Source organism: Manacus candei, unplaced genomic scaffold, assembly GCF_025592945.1.
Source record: "Manacus candei isolate 608988 ecotype Guabito, Panama unplaced genomic scaffold, ASM2559294v1 h1tg000050l, whole genome shotgun sequence".
NCBI classification, from domain to species: domain Eukaryota; kingdom Metazoa; phylum Chordata; class Aves; order Passeriformes; family Pipridae; genus Manacus; species Manacus candei.
In genome coordinates, this window is record NW_026138098.1 from 28,078,343 (window position 1) to 28,095,836 (window position 17,494).

The 17,494-nt window shown below is 41.1% G+C and overlaps 1 protein-coding gene across 2 annotated transcripts in view; it reads right to left on the bottom strand.

Moving 5' to 3' along the window:
- Window positions 1-650: 650 nt before the first annotated feature.
- The window catches only part of GPRIN2 (G protein regulated inducer of neurite outgrowth 2), a 37,968-nt gene continuing 21,124 nt past the window's right edge, over window positions 651-17,494 (bottom strand). For both annotated transcript variants that reach the window (XM_051799834.1, XM_051799832.1), the window contains one exon: window positions 651-5,102. In XM_051799834.1, coding sequence (XP_051655794.1) covers window positions 3,287-5,102 — 1,816 coding nt within the window. In that variant the 3' untranslated portion in view covers window positions 651-3,286. The remainder of the gene's footprint in view (window positions 5,103-17,494) is intronic.

The window sequence follows — 17,494 nt, forward strand, 5'->3', positions numbered from 1 at the left end:
ACGACAATGACAAAGCAACTTTTTAGTAGCTTGTTGTTTTTTAAAAATCGATTTAACTGTGGGAGGTTTTTATTTAAAACATTGAGAGAATATTTTCTATTTCAGTATTTAACCCCACAGTCAAAGGTTATCTCAAATAGCAACTGTGCAATGATAATAGTCAGTGTCAAATGTCTGACAGGTTTTGGTCTCTCCTCTAGGAATGGTAACAGTAAATAATAATTCAGAGTGAAATGAATTATTCTAACCCCTTTTCAGAGCCCTTTCTTCAGCATACTGATATTAGTATCAATTCCCTTTAACCTGTGCAGAGCCACTGAGCTAAGCATCTCAGCCCACTATCAATCTCAGCCTCAAGTATCATATCCAATGAAATCCTTCTAGAGACATTAGTTAGTGTGTATGGACAACATAACACATCCAAAACGCTGCATTAGCTGTGGCTGTTCCCATATGTTAAGGGAAACAAGGAGCACTGAGGCAAAATGGTTAGAGCATCCAGTGTGTCAGTGCAGCCCTCACTGAGGATTCCAGGGAAAGGCAATCCCAATTTCCTCAGCTGTAGCTGGTACCTCAGCATTCAGGCTGGGGAGCAGAGGCAACATGATGCAGTGCAAACTGGTTTTCAAATGGGCTCAAGAAAATAATACGCCCTGATTTCACCTTGGCTTGATAAGCATCTGTGTTCAGCATTGACCCACTCAGTTATAAATCCAGTATGAGCTTTTCTGCTACTTTATTCATATTTGAAAATAGAATGTAATGGATTTGGATTTTCCTAAGTTAGAAAACATTAAAAAACAGAATCAGAGTTCTCACATTTATAAGAGCAACACTTAAACAGAGAATACTTAATACACAATGTGGTTGCATTTAATTTTTTTTTTAAATTGAACCCAAATGCAAAGTGAATCCAAATTGCCTTTTTTTGGAGGCATCTATCATACAAGAGAAAAGACTTATTTTATCCATGCAGCTGATATTCAGATTAGTGTTTCAGTTGGTATTTTTTTCCTTAAATCTCCATTAATATACATTGTACTTTAAACCTTTGCAAAAGCATAGGAAATCCTCAAACATAAACACTATTTTTATAAACAACAACAACTCCAATTGTCATCCTAAAGACTGTAATAAGTGAGCATCTGTTTTTCTGGACTTGCAAATCATTGGTATCCTCTCTCCTTACTTGTTATTTTTCTCATTCAGGAATGATAATCAGTATTTAGGACTGTGGCAGCAATGCACAAACCACAAATAACTGCCACCAGAGCCGTATGAAATCCAAGAGTTGTTCCAGTTTTTATAGTACAACAGCCAAAGGATTCCAGGGACCTGGCCATGTTGTTCCAATCCCTTCTGCAAACTATCTCTTTCTGACAAGTTTGATACTGGTCCTATTTTATCACCTTCCTAGAGCAGGGGGGCTTTATTTTAGAGGGGTTCTTGGATTGGCAGGGGTGGGAAAGAGAATACAGGTTATTCCACACGTCAAATAGCTTAAAAGTATGGATTATGATGGCCATGGGAACAAGGTACACTTGCTATTTTAAAGGTTTAGTTTGACTCTTCAAATCTTTAATTCTCCTGCACACCCAATGACAAGCTAATAGACAACATAAGGTTTTAGACCACCATAGTGCTTGAAATTCTCAAAGTGTAATATTTGAAGAAAGGGAGAAATCAGCGTTTGATACTCTGGGCCATAAAATAAGTTCATATAGAAACTGTTTAGCTAAACTCTAAATAACAGCAGAGTGATTTTATTTAGCTACTCATTACTTCTTTACTTCTATTAAAGCTTAAAGAAAAGGAATTTTAACATCCAGGATCATTATCAAAACTTGGATGCTCAGAGCTATAGAAGCATCCTGAGTAAGGCATCATATTCCAGTGGTTTCAGACTTGGTTTGTATAAAACCCATTTTGAGCTCAGACTTCACTGAGGCCAAAGTCCCAGGGCCTGAATGAAGCCTCCTGAACTCAAAGTGAATTTCACAGCAGCCAGCTCTGCTTAATTCCACTTTGTCCAGGAGTGAAAATTTGATCTTCAGCCACTCTATATTATTAAATGAATGCATCACAGCTCATTGACCAAAGGCCACGTATGACACTGGGAATGGTATTCTCAGCTTCCTTGACAAACCTTTCACTTCAAGCAGGCCCTGCACCATGGCTGCATTACACTATCATAAAAGGTTTCTCACTGAGAAATGGTTTGCAAAGTTGTTTTTAGGAGAAAATAAATCTTTAAGCTGCCCAAATGACCAAGGCACTCGGAACAAATAACCTTAGAGCTGTACTTTGGGGAAGACACAAGGTCTGACTTTCAGCAGGCGCTTGACGTCAGACCAGAGGAGAAACACAAGACGAGCAAAGGTTACATGCAAACTGTCCCCTGTGGCTTATGCAACAGCCAAATAACCACTGATCAGCATAGATGCACATAAAAAGAACTCACTGGAAATTACTTTTAATATAAGCAAAACAAAACTGCTTACGAGTTGTAGGGTATGATGTGTGACAGACTAATCTGAACACCTTCTTGTTTATGTCTCTAAAACAAGCATTCAGTAAGTAATTCACATTACATGAGTCATCTTTGGTAATACTGTACATTTGTGTCAATCACTTGGTAAACATCAGTTCTGGATATTTATAGTGTAATTCATCATAACTACAAACTAATTGGAAAGCTGGAGGAGCATCCAATGTACGTGAGCTTGCAGAGGGAAGAGTTCAGACTAGCAATACTGAAATTACAGTTACGTAGAAAAAGTTACAATTCTTTGTCATAGAGCATTACACTAGTTTGTCATTCTACAGTTAAAGTGGGCTTATAGCCAGCATTTGTATAAATTAACAGCAAAAGCTCCCAAAACGATTTAAGGGAGTAGGATTGAAAGCTAAGAACTTTGATGAAAGCGTCATTTTCTAACTTTGTTTTCTAGCCCTAAATTATTAAAATACAGAAAAAATCATCATTATTTTAAAAAGATCCATCATTTAGAAAAGAAGTTTCATTCCTTACAATACAGTTTAAAATAACACAGAAGAAAACAGTGCTACATTACAACAGTCAAGAGCATTCGGACGACAGGATGTAGATACCAGCTTATATTCTCTGTTATATGGCCCAACCACAGGTTTTTCCTTGCTCTGATGTATATTCGATGATCACTGAACTTCTCCCACTTATCCTGATGTGGACTGTGTTATCAGTTAAGAGTCAGCATTTATTTACAATTTAAAAGCAGCACAGCTATCCTGCATCCTACAGCTGTGCTCACTCCACTGCAGTGCTGGAACGAGCACAACAGCTTGGATATCTCAGGGAATGCATCACTGTCCTGAAAGGCCTTTTTTTTGCTGGTTTTTCAGGAGGTGGCTCCTCATTACTTTTCTCAGCCACCTCAGCAGGCTCTGTCTGGAATTGTTCTATCTGAAACTCGAGATGTTTTTGAATGGCTACCCCGAGAACTTCTGGATCCACGGATGCCCCATACACTTCCCACGTCATTCCTTCATCATCCCACCTCACTTCACGTACTGGAGTTTTGGGGGCCTCCAAGTCTTGCTCCAGGTTCACCTCTGGGAACACATGTGGGTGACCTTCTGCTGCAGCTGCTGGGCTTGTAGCCACAGATTTGCATTCCATGGTCGGAAGAGTTTGTACCTCGGCATCTCTGCGCTCAAGAGGTGGTTTCAGTCCTCTGGTTAAATCATTCATAGAGGTCATAGTCCACATATCCTTAGTTGTCACTACCATGTCTGCACCTTGCTGGCTGCTGAGGGCAATGCAGGCAGCCTTGGTTTCTGGAGGAGCTCTCTCCTGATGAGCACAGTGCTGAGCGTGCTGCAGTTGTTCTCCAGGAACATTACAGCACTTCAGGACTCTCTTGGCATCCAGGCCCGATTCACTTACTGAAGACACCAGCTTAGGATAGGTCAGAATGTCTGAAGCAGAAAAGGAATGAAAATAGCCAGGTGCTGCTGGCTCTCTTCCTGTCTCACTTACGGAGCACACCAACCGTGGAACGAGCTGTATGGACGGGATGGGCAAGGAGTGGCAGTAGGCAGGGATGGTGGCATCTGCCTTCAAGGCATCCTGCCTTATACTGCAGGGCCCTGCAGAGTTGTTATGAACTGCCATCACCATGGGGGAGTATGCAGAGTTTGGAATATTACCATAAGTCAGACCGCCATGGATAATCCCAGTGGCTTGATTGAACATTGTCCTGTTTGGGAAACCATTTCCAGGCATGTGGTGTCCTAGAACAGCAGCGTGAAACGTGCCAGGATCTGTGTAAACAGTAGTGTTACGTGGAATAGTGCCACTGTCAAAGGTGTTTGTGGGTACTTGTTGGTCTCTAGGCAGGACTGGAAGATGAGTCACAAGGTTTTGATAGTGAGATGTGTTTTCATTCGTTTCTGATCCAAACCTCTGTGTTGGGAAGGACATCCTAGCCCCTGGTGGGCCATGTCTGCAGCTAGAAGAGCTCAGGCTGGAGTGGGTGGCACTGGTTTCTATGTGAGTGACATAAGTCTGCTGTTTGCAGCTGCAGGTTAGGTCTGAGTGGCTTCTCTGAAGGGCAGTTCTTGATTCTTGCATTTCACACATGCTTTGCTGGTGAGCAGCACAGGCTGAAGAAACATTCTCAGTGGTGCTGCTCTTTACACACATCTTAGCATCCCCCACTTCCCAGGATGCTGAAGGCTGTTCTGTGATAAGGAAATGGTTCATAGTCTTAGTTCTGCTCTCTGAACGGTCATTTGCTGACGGGTCACTTATCTGGACCTCTGATCCAAGTCCCATCCTCCCAGGCTGTGAGGAGGACCACCCAGGACTCTGCACACTCCTTGCATCACTCTTGTTTTCCAGGGTATGGCAGATGGTGCTACTGTAGCTTTTCTTCAGCTCCTGTTTGTTGTTTAGCCTTTCCTCTAGACTTGATTGCCCAATACAGGTCAGATTTGAGGAGCTCTTGGACAGGGGGTGACTGTTGACATTCAAGAGTCTGTGACAAGTAGAACTCAGCGAGTCCTGGTAGGAATGAGTGTGGAGCTGGTGGCTGTCAGCTGACATGGCAAAAAAGAGAGATCTGCAGAAAATGGTGGAGAAGAAAAAGAAGCAATTTAAGAAGGAAATAAATGTACCAGAAACTATAATCTCTATTGCCTTCTGCCTGGGCTTCTTGCTACTCACAGTTCACAAATACCTTTGAAAAAGCGCAGTATTCTAGTCTATGTGTACTCAGGCCAGTCAGTTTCCACAAAGGGTTTTTCCCTAAATCAGATTCTGGTTTTATTGAAATTCTGGTGAGGATTTTTTGGTTTGGTTTGTTTTTCTTTTTTTTGGTTGGTTGGTTTTTTTCCATTTCACAAAACACAAAGGGAAAAAATTTTTTTGGTTTCTACCTTTTAACAAAAACAATCCCAACTATCATCTCCCCTGAATTCACTGGAGCTGTTTTTGGGACATGCAGAGATGTCATGTAACTTAAGCAAAGACAGATGTATTTTCAAACAGGATAACTCTTTGCCACAGTGCTCATTAAGCCAACAATGTTAACTGATTGTCAAAACAAAGAAACGTTCAGTTTTTAGTCTCTTGACATCATAATTTCAGAACTTATCCAGCTATTGCTGGAGCTTTCAAACATTACCAAAGCCATTAACAGCTGAACAAGTTCTCCCTTTTCCCCATACTCAAGCTTCTTCATATTTCATTTCACAAGAAGATCACTATTTTAGTCAACTGTTTTCCCAGACTCCACACAAGTGAACTGTAGATATGAACAAAACTGGTTTGGCTACCTGTGGCACAGGAGACGTGACATGAAACCCAAAGAAATGAGCTCTCCCAGGCCTGTGTGGAGTCAGTGCCAGTGTTCCCAGAACAAATAGTGCTGGGCAGCACAGGGCACTGATGCCCAGCTGGACTGTGACAGCTCAGGGGGCTTTCTAGCTTGTGCTGACCACTGGCACCATAGGAGGTGGCAGCAAAGAGGGATCCAGTGAAAGGTGGGAGAGGAAACTCCTCTAGGAACCATAAAGGCCCAAGGAGAGTCTGCACCTCAGCACAGACTGTTAAGGGTACATGCTTTGGGCTGCTTGGGCTGATCACCTTTGGGAATCCACAAGTTCATGCTGGCTGTGGAAAGTGCACACTCACTGCACTGAAAGCAGGGTAAAAACAAAACAAGAAAATCTTTAACCAAAGTGTTGTGGTTCTCCTGCCCTTTTTTCAGTCACTTCTTGCTCCTACTGGTGGATGTAGCTATATATTGTTAACACTTACGTTAGCATTGCCACAACTAAGAAAAGCTGTGATGGAAGATTTTGAATCTAACCAGATTTAGTGGCTTATTTTTGCTGATTCAATCAGATCTTCCACTGACTGACTGTGCACATTCCCTCGGTGTCACAGAGGTGTTGCAATATTTCCATAACTAGGATATTTTAATATGCTCATGTATCTATAACTACACACATAGGTGTATTTCTTTTCTACAGGAACTCATTCTGTTGAACAGGAAAATCTAGAGCATTTTTGCATTTCTTCGAGGTCAAGTACTACTGGATATTTTGTCGTGCAGATGTATAGTGGAAGCCCCAGTTTCTCATTTAAGACAACTTTCCCCCAGATGTTCTCTATACACTCTGCCTCCCAAGCAGGTCTCCTACAGAAACCTGCACAACTGTGCACTGTATCACTAAAATAAAAATGAATGTGCGGAACAAAAAAGGTACATACCCGTGGTGAACAAAAGCATTCTGCAAATGTAACAGGAAAATTCACTCATTACACCAAGAACATGGTGGCTGCAAGGGCTCACATTTGACCCTCTCAGTGAGAAGCTTCTAATATGTGATCCTTCTAATGTGATATTTACAGGCTCAAAGAGTCATCTACCAAACAGCACAACTGATAAAGAGCATGCCTTTTGCTCCATCCACAAACCAAGAGCTCTACTGCTGATCCAGGCAGCTATCAGTGCTTGTAATTCCATTTTTACTGGTAACTTTGGCAGGCTAACAGGTTGCAATTTTCCCATCACCTGAAATCCAGCTGTGTTGCCTATTTTCCATAATGAAATTAAATTGAGCACGACAACATTAAAAAATAATAATATTTGCAATCACTTCCTTGGGAAGCTTCTAACTGCTGGTTGTGTAGCAGGGACTTGTGATTGGCAGCAACATGGTCTAGCAAAGGGCTTGCTCAAATTTGGACTGTATGCAGAAAAAAGGCACTTTCCTGTCCTTCATACATGCTTCACCTCCTCCAGCACGTTACCTGTCCTGCAGCGACTTACACACGTGGGGATAGTCTGCCACACAGAGCTCAGAGGAGTCAATAGGATTAAACACCACAGCATAGCTGTCTGCAAGGTGAGAACCTTACACTTAATCTCTTTAACAGATAACACCTGCAAAGGCTCTCACACACACCGGGATGAAACAACACTGACTCGTGGGAATCCTTAGCCACACATATTGAAACTCGGGTGAAGGGAAGGCTCAAACATATCCTCTTACAGATGATACACGGCTCTGTGAACTTTGAAGGGTTCTCTCACAAAGTTTACAAGGTTCAAATACGTAAATATACACAAAGACCAAGGCCTCTATTTACTTTCTATGTGTAGCACTACTGCAGAAACCTCTGTAACTGAAAGAAGTGATGCAATTTGATTCATCACCCCACACAAAACAGATTCAGACAAATGAAACAGTCCAAATATAGTGACATTACTGAAAACAACATCCAGTGTGATGCTGGCAACAAAACCTCCAAGAGAACTCTGAAGAAATTTATTTTTGCCCCACTGCAGGTGAAATCAAGACCGAATGTGGGCCAATGCAACATATATTACATATGCACATGTATGACATTAAAACCAGCAACTACCCTCAGCATCCAAACATCCTTGCTCAGATAGACCAGTGTTCCAGGCTAGCACAACTGTAACAATTATCCTATGATTTGGGCCTTGAAAACAATAGGAATGATTACCAGTTAACTAAAACCACATCTCACCTTCTCACCTGAGACTTTATGACACAGTTAAGGATGGGGAAAAAAAGGAAACAAAGCCCCATTCAAGCAAGATGAAACAGCTTCCTTGAGAATAATGCACTTTCCTGTCATGTTGAAATCTGGAGTTACTTTTCCCAGACAGCCTGAACATTTCTCCTTTTATAGGCCACCTACTGCTTCCCCCCTCCATTCCCTGCTCCTTTGGCCCACTCTGGAGCTCTTACACAACCAGCACATTGTGTCCACCTGGCAGAGGCAGGGCCCTGAGCCGGACTTGTGCACGTGGAGCTCTGCACGGGGAGTGACAGCTGCAGAGCAGACCTGTGGCAGCCCTGGCCTTTCCTCCCCTCTGCTGCAGCCAAATGTTGCCTCAGCATTTCACAGCAGCACAAGTGAGCCTGCAGGTGTGCCACAAACAGCACCAGCTTGCTGATCCCCTTGACTTTTTTTTTTTTTTTCAGTGGCTTAGCTCTCTTGACATCAATTCATCAATCCAACCACACCAATCACTAACGTCAGCACGGGGAGGGAAAAGAAGGCTGTGCCCCTCTGGAGAAACACAAACTCACACATGGCACAAACCCACAGCAAAGCTGTACATGCAGCGCTCTTCTTCCCAAGTCTTTGGAAATGGCATGGAATCTTCCTACTTCCTACTTCCCAAACCACATTTCACACGAGCAGTGCTGGCACTGGCTGCTCAGGGTGCACAGAAATTCTCCTGTGTAGGTCCACCCCCCCCAGGAGGGGCCCAGTGCCACACGTCCCCGTGGGCCTGGGCGGCTCATCCAGCCGTGGAGAAGGAGTAGGAGGGAAGCAGAAGTGTCTGGATGGTCATACTGACACACCTACCAGCAAGGGGATGGATCAGGCACCCAGAATTGTGTGACAAACTTTTAAAAAAAACAACAAAATCCACCCCCAAAACATGGGACGTCTCTAATGTCACAGTCACACACCACCACTGTATTCTGTGAATCAGCTAATTAGAAATGGATTAGCATGTGAAACACAGAGACACAGCTGATTTACTGGGTACTTAGAGACCCAAACCAGCTTTCTCTGTGCATGCTGGGTAGAGAAGATTGCTTTGCTTAGCTTTGCTTCTTAAAAAGTAAATATATAATTTATAGGAAAGGAATTTAATTCAAAAATACCTATTGTAGGTTCTGAGTTTGTCTGAAATATTCTAATTTTGAAGTTCAAAGGAAATCCACACCTGAATAGACAAACAAGAAAGCAGTAACTTTGAGGCAGATACTCTGCTGTGAATATATAGAAAATTGTTAGACAAGCAGAGAAAGGATTAGGATAGAAATGGAATTAACATCCACTATTTTTGGCTTAGCTTCAGATAGCTTATGAGAGGATCTAGGCTGCTTTCACTAATTCCACTGAACTGCTTTAAAGCAACAAATGTGTATTTTGCTATGACTTATGATTAAAGTTGTGACCTATTTAATGCACCAGTAAATTTAGTCTCAAAATATTAAATATAATGTATGTTATGAATCGAAAGACATACACTGGTAAATTAATGATGATTGTAAAATTCTTCAGTATTTTTATGTTCCACGCATGTCAATATATAAAATAATAATACTCCATGTATTCCAGTATGATCATATTTAGCTCCTGTGTTATGTATCCGTTAGTGATTGCTTTCTTCCCCGCATTGGCAGGCTTCAAAATAGTGCTATGACAAATGAGACATCCACAAAACAGATCATAGATGTCATAAAGAGGATAGTAGCACGGGATACTGACATGAGATGATGTGTTAATAACAAAAGAAATCCAGCCATGCTTGCATTTCCTCCAACAAGCAAAGAGAGAAACTACAAAATGCCATAAAAGTAACTCAGCTGCTGGATCCTTCTAGGATGCTTGATTTTGAGAATTCAAGAAAAAATCTGCACTGCAACTTGGCAAGAGCGACTATGCTCTTTGACAGAATCATCCCAGAATGGTTTGCTTTGGAAGGGACCTTAAAGATTACCTAGTTCCAACTCCCTGCCATGGCAGAGATGCCACTCACTGGATCAGGTTGCTCAGGGCTCCATCCAACCTGGCCTTGAACACTTCTAGGGATAGGGCATCCATAACTTCACTGTTCCAGTGCTTCATCACCCTCACAATAAAGAATTTCTTCCTAAAATCTAATTTTAATCTCCCATCTCTTAGTTTAAAATCTTTCCACCTTGTCCTATCACTATCTGCCCATGTAAAGAGCAATTTTCCCTCTTTTTTATAAACCCCTGTTTAGTACTCTGTTAACAACAGCAACAATAGACAGTGAGGCAGTATTAATCACCTAACACATTAAACAATACAAGTTAGTTGCAGAATTTGGGAAGAGTCAGAGAAATTTAATGCTATTTACTAAAAACATGCATGCAGTGCCAGAGACTTATTTCTCTAAGAGTTTCACAGTTTATTTTTGCTTTATATAACTGTGATGGTCAACCCACAAGTCAACTACACTTATAATAGTGACTGCAGGCTGTTTCACTTGTTCTCACTTTGCTGATCATACAATTAAAAAAAATAAAAATTTCCTCATAACGATTCATTTTATGCTTTCAAAACCAGCATCTGACAGCAAAATGGTGATCAGAGCCAGTTTCAGAGGTGAGAGCAATAATATGCAAATGTGGAATTTGGAAAAACATTTGGCAATTTGATCCACACCAACATTTTTGGATGATAATTGTAAATTTTGGGTCCTTGCCCTGAATTTGCTCCTTTATTTGCATCATTCTGGCCCCACCGTGCCTCAGTAACCTGTGCAATAATCAGCTTCATAAGGCAAACACAGAATTTCTGCAATAGCACCAAACTCCAAGACAAACACATATATGTTTTATACAAGGAGAGTAGTGTGATTTTAATTAACTTAGGAGATTTACTTGAATAGAAGGCTGCTATATGTAGGTTCTTAACTCTATTTAATCTTATTACAAACACCATGGTTATACATTTGAAAAGGCAAGAATAGTTTATGGTTAAAATGACAGAACTACAACCTAAGGGGCAGCTGTCATGTAGCCATAAACACGGCTGACACCTGCCTGGGACACAAGACAACACACACAGGAAAACCTGAATTTCTGCCTGAACAGCCAAATTACCTCAGATGCCAGAAGCAGTACAGCATATTTACACTGTGTTCTCTTCAGGCCTGGAATTTAAGCAATGTGTCTTCCTTATTGGAATCTGCGACTGAACTTCTAAGATACATGTTTACAGTGGTAAAATGACATAAAAAGGAACATCATCTAATATGACATTGATTTCTTTTAGAGCAGTACTAATTTGGAAGAGACTTATACCACCAAAATAAAAAAAAAATAAGAGCAAGGTTATGTCTAAAAATGTGTCCCTGCTTGCCCGCACTGAGAATTACCAGTCATTTCCACAAGATAAGAAAGATCTGTTCTGCACTCAGAAAAAGATTGACATGTTAGTATGATGAGTTCTGATGGCCTCTCCCTAATTACTACTACTGAAAGAAACAGTTCATTAGCAGTAATCACTAACATTTATATTGGGTGGGGGGAGTCAAACCACTTGAAAGACACTGGCAAAACAGGATTAGCCTTGGTAAAAAGCTTAGAGGTTCAAGTGTCTGGGATTAGGAGTTTTGTTGTTGTTTTTAATTGTTATTTTATTTTGGTGAATTATAAGTGAAAGGAAGAAATAGAGGAGTTACAATAGGGTAAAAGGTATCCCTTGTCACGGAACATAAAAGAATTTCTCTAAATTCTGTCAATACAACTGTTTCAATGCAACTAGATTAATAAAGACTTAGGTTGAGACCCCAATCACTTAACCTTTAATCCATCATCTTCCTGTAGGCTTTCCATTTTGGAATAGCATTATAAATGTACTATGACTTATTCAGTTCAATCTGCTAATGTCCTTTTGTGAATATTTCGGGTCATCTTAAATATTTTCAAGCTTCAGACAGATCCACAGGACAGACTGGTCTGGGCACTTACAAAAGCCATCAGATGGACACAGCAGATAAGTGCACACTGATGGCAATGAATGGGATCATTTTTCAGTTCTGCACCACGAGAAGCACCAGTGACAGTGGTTCGTGTCACTGGGACCATAATTCCCTGTAGGAAGAGGAAGAGGAGTACATTTGACAGGCTAGAAAACACGAGAGCAGAAGAGTTCTGACCCTCAGTGCACAGGACTGCAAAGGCACACTGGACAGACATCTCTCTGCATGGATTGGTAACAAGATGAGAAGGAAAGAGTCCCCTTTTTCCTGAGTCCCCTTTTTCCATCTCTGTACTGAGGAGTGAAGCAGAGACCTCCTCCCCCAAATGCTGAAGGGACTATGGGTAGCCTGGTTACCAGTGACCTCACCAGGGGATAATAAATGAGTTGGCACACCAGAAAATTAATAGATTCCAACATTTTCCAATATATTCACCTCAGTGCAGAGGGACAGGGCCATTGTGTCCACAATTACCCCAACAGTGCAAGAAAAGTTCACCATGCAAGAGGGTGAACATTCTCTTTTAAGAACCAGCAGGGACAGCCCACAGCTCTGGTACAGACTGAGCCAGGAAAGCAGAGCTGAGAACTCTGAATTCTAAGAATAAGAAAGGTTAAAGTGAGAGTGCTACAAGAGAGGAGCCTGATATGGATGAACCCAAAGAGACTATTTCAGTGACATCTGTAGCTGAATTCCCAGGAAGGACAATTCACATGGGGCTGTAAATAAATCATTGGGAAACCAGAGGCACACTCTGTCACAAGGGAAGCATGTGTTGGGATGTAGTCCTGACACCACTGCATGATTACTGTGCAACTACGCATCCTCTTCACCACCGTTATCTAATCATCTGTCCCAGAAACAATTTCAAAAATCTCTTGGATTTTGATCTTTTTTTAGAAGAATTTTACAAGCAAAACATTACTCCCACTCAATGTGCACACAGATCTGCCTCAGCATACAATTACCCTACAATACACCCAACAGAGCTAAAATATGAGATATTGTACAGTTATAAGTCAGAGGACTTAAAACATTTTAATTACAACTGAAATATGCTGATGTGCTCATGTGATCAGCTGTTTTCAGCAGCTGGGGCTTTAGAAAAATCAAATATTATGACAGCAGGCAACACTGACCTAGAATCATGCTTGCAGTGAATAGTGCGTGCCTACAGAAGTGGTATATTAATATAATTGTCTTTCTGGCTTAAGCAGATCAGAATTAAGCAAAATGAAACTGTTAATTCAGCTGCCAGGTTTATGCTGCTAAGAATTGCTGGCTACTGGTATCCACTGGTAGTACAGAAGTCCTGTGGGAAAAACATTTCACAATTTCTTTAGGAATTAATCTTTAATGCAGAAAATGTTTGCAGTGATCTATGAACATTTGGATATATTTCAGAGTGACAGACACTAGTGAACCTTTTCCTCTTCACAGCAGAGGATCAAATTGTATTCCATCACATGTACCAGCTTGGAGGAGACAGGGTGAGTCTGGTATAGAAAGACCTGTGCTCCTCAAAGCTCTCTTTCTGTGTCTACTCCTCAGTCCTGAGCAGACCACTCCCAAAGCAAACCCACTGATCTGGAACTCTGCAAAAACACATGGCCATTGCTTGCTCAGCAAGCCTCTGCCTGTCAGAGGCCCAAGCCTGCAAACTGTGTGAATCACAGCTGCCTGTGAAGCAGCTTGAACTTAGAAATCCTGCAGAAAACCAGCAGCTCATTTACAGCCTGCTTCCAATCTCAGAGCAAGGGAATACAGTTGGATATTAATGCAACCTTTACAAGAGGCCAGCAGTTTCCACGTCCAACAAACTCCACCCAACCTGGCTAAGCGTTCCAAGATTAGAACATTTACTTGTAAATTCATGTGTTTTAGTAGAAAATGTTCAAATAATCATTTTTGCTATTTGCTTGAAAGCTTAACAGCAACAGTCAGAGGGAAGATACGAACTCAGCCAAGCCACCCTGCCCTATGGATACCCTGGCTTTAATAACGGGATTCAGCACTGTAGTTAGTTACCTTTGAACATGAGGGCAGTGAAATACTCTGCCCTGACAAGTGAACACACCTCTGACACCTAAAGCTCTGTCACAGAGCCTGTGTGAGTGGACACAGTCAGTGTGTGTGTGCTCAGTGCTGGCTGGAAGGCGGTGGCCAAAAGCACAGAGCTGAGCCTCTGTCTAACATGCCCAGCCTTTCCAAAAAGCTCCCTCACTTGGTCCAGTGTTGTGCCAACAGAGATAAAAGCTTTATAACTAGTTATTAGCTCAAATCTGCCTTAAAGATACTGCCTGGATATAGCCTCAGGTACAGTGGCTTTTCATGTTCACATATCAACATTAATTGAAGGATGGCAGTTCCTATAGTGGCATCAAACAGGAAGAATGGGGAAATAAGCAAAAGTAATAATAATAGCAAAAACATCTCCATTAGAGTAAAGGAAAACAGTATTTTAGACTGAAAGATGCCCCATCAAAACAATCAAAGACGGTTCATTCTTCTTGAACACGTAATAGCTGAATCTCTTTCCTACCTAGAGAAATCTGACAACTCATCTAGTGAGACCCAGTAATTTACCTTCATTTCTTGTTCCCTGGTTTTTTCCTGTGATTGAACACCACACAAAGGGCCTCAAAAGCCCCTTTAGTTCTTTATCTAAATGAGTGTTTGTGAACTATACACAAAACCTTGCAGAAAAGAAAGATTCAAAACGACAATCTATCTAACTCCAGAAGCCGCTCTCAGTGGTGGCAGGGAAAAGACTGACTTTTACATTGTAGACCCACAGAAAACTGACTTCCAGATTATAAATAACAATTGCTCAGTAATTAGAAAGAGGAAACAATTGCCTTCTAATTCTGTCTGTGCCCACTGACATACTGTATGACCTTGAGGAAGTCATTCCCTTTGTGACTCAGTTTACTCACTGTGACTCAGGGATTAGATGCAGAAGTCCCTGATGTAGGTATTTAAAGGCTTAATTCATGATTGCAGAGTGCTTTCAAATCCCAGAATGAAAGATATTAAATATAAGAGATTGAAAATAATGTATTCTGGCCCTTCTTTTGTAATACTTGGTTTGGAAGAAATAAACAGAGCATCTCTACAGGAAATTCTTGTTGTACCTGCAGAAAGCTCACTTTACCAGTAGAGACACTAATCAAGCCTCAGAAGCACCCTCCCCCCTCCAGCTTTCAAGCATCAAGTGAGGATGAGTTATCTTAAGGATTTCAAATACACAAACCCAGTATTACCAGAGTTTCTCAAATTAGGTGTTGTGCGTATATACTCTCTATATAATATGCATGGTATATTAAATAGCAATGTGTTATTATAAGCAGCTTCATTAAACCTTTATAAGCAACGCTGTCACAACTGCAGACCATGTTGTCCTGCAGTGCCACATTCACTTGCAAGCTTTTATTTACTACGATGGACTTCTCATGAAAAAGAGATTCTCTCAGAAATTTAAGCTGTCAGTTCACACTGCAAGCTGTCTTTTGTATATCCTTAAGCTGGAAAAGAACTGGCAATCTCTATCCAAAGGGATAAGTGAGTATTGAAAAGGACTAAAAAGAGGACTATCTAATCGTATTTCATAGCACTGCTAAAAGCTGCCATTGTAGTATGAGCTAGCTTTGAAAAGTACACACAAAGAACATGGGAGGAACTAGGAAGAAGAAGTTTTCATTTCAAAATTGTTATTTTGTCATTAAAAAAGTGGTATTATGTCAAAGTGCATTGTCTGTCTCTCAAAAAAGCAACTGTACCAATTCCTCTGTGATCTGATCAGTCCTATGTGGGAAACTATTATCTATATTTTTCAGAAAATGCCTGAAAGGGATGAAAGGGAGCATCTCAGGAAAGAAGAAAAACATCAGAGCTTGGCTAGAAGAAAATCCATGCTATCCAAGGCTGATTTACCACCAGAGACCTTGAGAAAAACCAAGACAGAGTAAAGTAGCAGACCAAAGCAGCAGACTAAAGCTTGCAAATATTTGTCAAATCCAAGTATGAGAAGAACTTCCTCTAGAACTAACATTTACACCCTGCTCTACGTAATGAAGCAAATTTCCCCTCTCTTTGGTTAATCTCAATCACAAAATGAGCTTATTTATCATTTAATAATGTCAGGAACACAAAATTTTGAGGTATAAATTTGAAACAACTCAAGAGCTGCAAGACAGTTCAGCTCCTGTCATCACTCGGATAGAGGAAGATCCCGAGGACAGCTAGAGGATAACTCTTTAAGCATCTGGTGTTAGCTGCTAGCAACAAGATACTGATTATAATAAATAAAGCCCCTGTGACAGGAATTCTTTGCTTTTCAAACATTGGTTTGACCATAATCAAGGCCCAAGCAGACATAACCCTAAGAAATCTGATCTGATCTCACAGCTGTCTCTGCTTTGAGCAGGAGATTGGAATAGATGGGTTCCTAAGGTCCCTTCAAAAATGAATGATACAATGGTATTTTTTTTATTGTTTTCATAATTTTGTGCTTTTATCTGTCCTTGCCAATGAGAAGTTTTCATGTAGCTTCTCATCCTGAGCCTCAAGAGAAGCTGAAATGTGCAGCCACTTTGCAATACTAAACCATTTTTTAATTGATTAGTGGAACCTGCACCTTTTACTGAAACAAGTTGAAAAAGGAATGACTTTAGAAAGGATCACAAAAGTGATTCCTGTATTCTGCAGGCAAGGGGATACATATGAAGGAGGCAGTGACTCCAAAAGTTTTCCAATCCGTTAGCACCTCTCAACAAAAACACTCCACCCCTTCCACAGTTTGGAGGCCATTGAGAACCAAATAATTTTACAAGTCTAAAAAACACCCCAAACCAAATGAAACAGGGTGGCTTTGTGAATTCATCATCCCTCCAATTTCCATGTCAGGTTTGCCTAGTTTGAGCTGAAAAGGAAGCTGGATCTTCCAACTCAGCTCTGATGAACTGGATCCTGTTTTCTGCACTGTCGACCACAGTGCAGCTCTGCAAGTCAAATGAAGGTCTTACAACTGCTCAATCCCATTAACCTTCATTTGCACACTCAGGTGTGCCCTTGCTAAAGCTTCATTAGCAAATACTCTGCAGATGGAGAAATACTCCTGCTCCTTTCTCTGTTTTGTATTAAATCCACAGTGTGCAAGAGTTAAGCCATAATTTTGGAAGACACAGACCTTTAAAGATGCACACAGGGCCAGGCCAGTTTAAAGATGATCTTTCTTTGTGCAGAATGATGCTTGGCTATAACTCACATGCTTAATGCTCACACTCAACACCAAGCCAGCAAAGACCTGGCTGATGTCAACTTCATTTAGCTGGCCTGACCCAATTCCCATGCTCAGAGCATATACACCTAAGCAGCATCAAAGAGATTTTTTTTTTTCTGGTTCTGTTGCTACAGATAATTTCTCTGACTGCAACTCT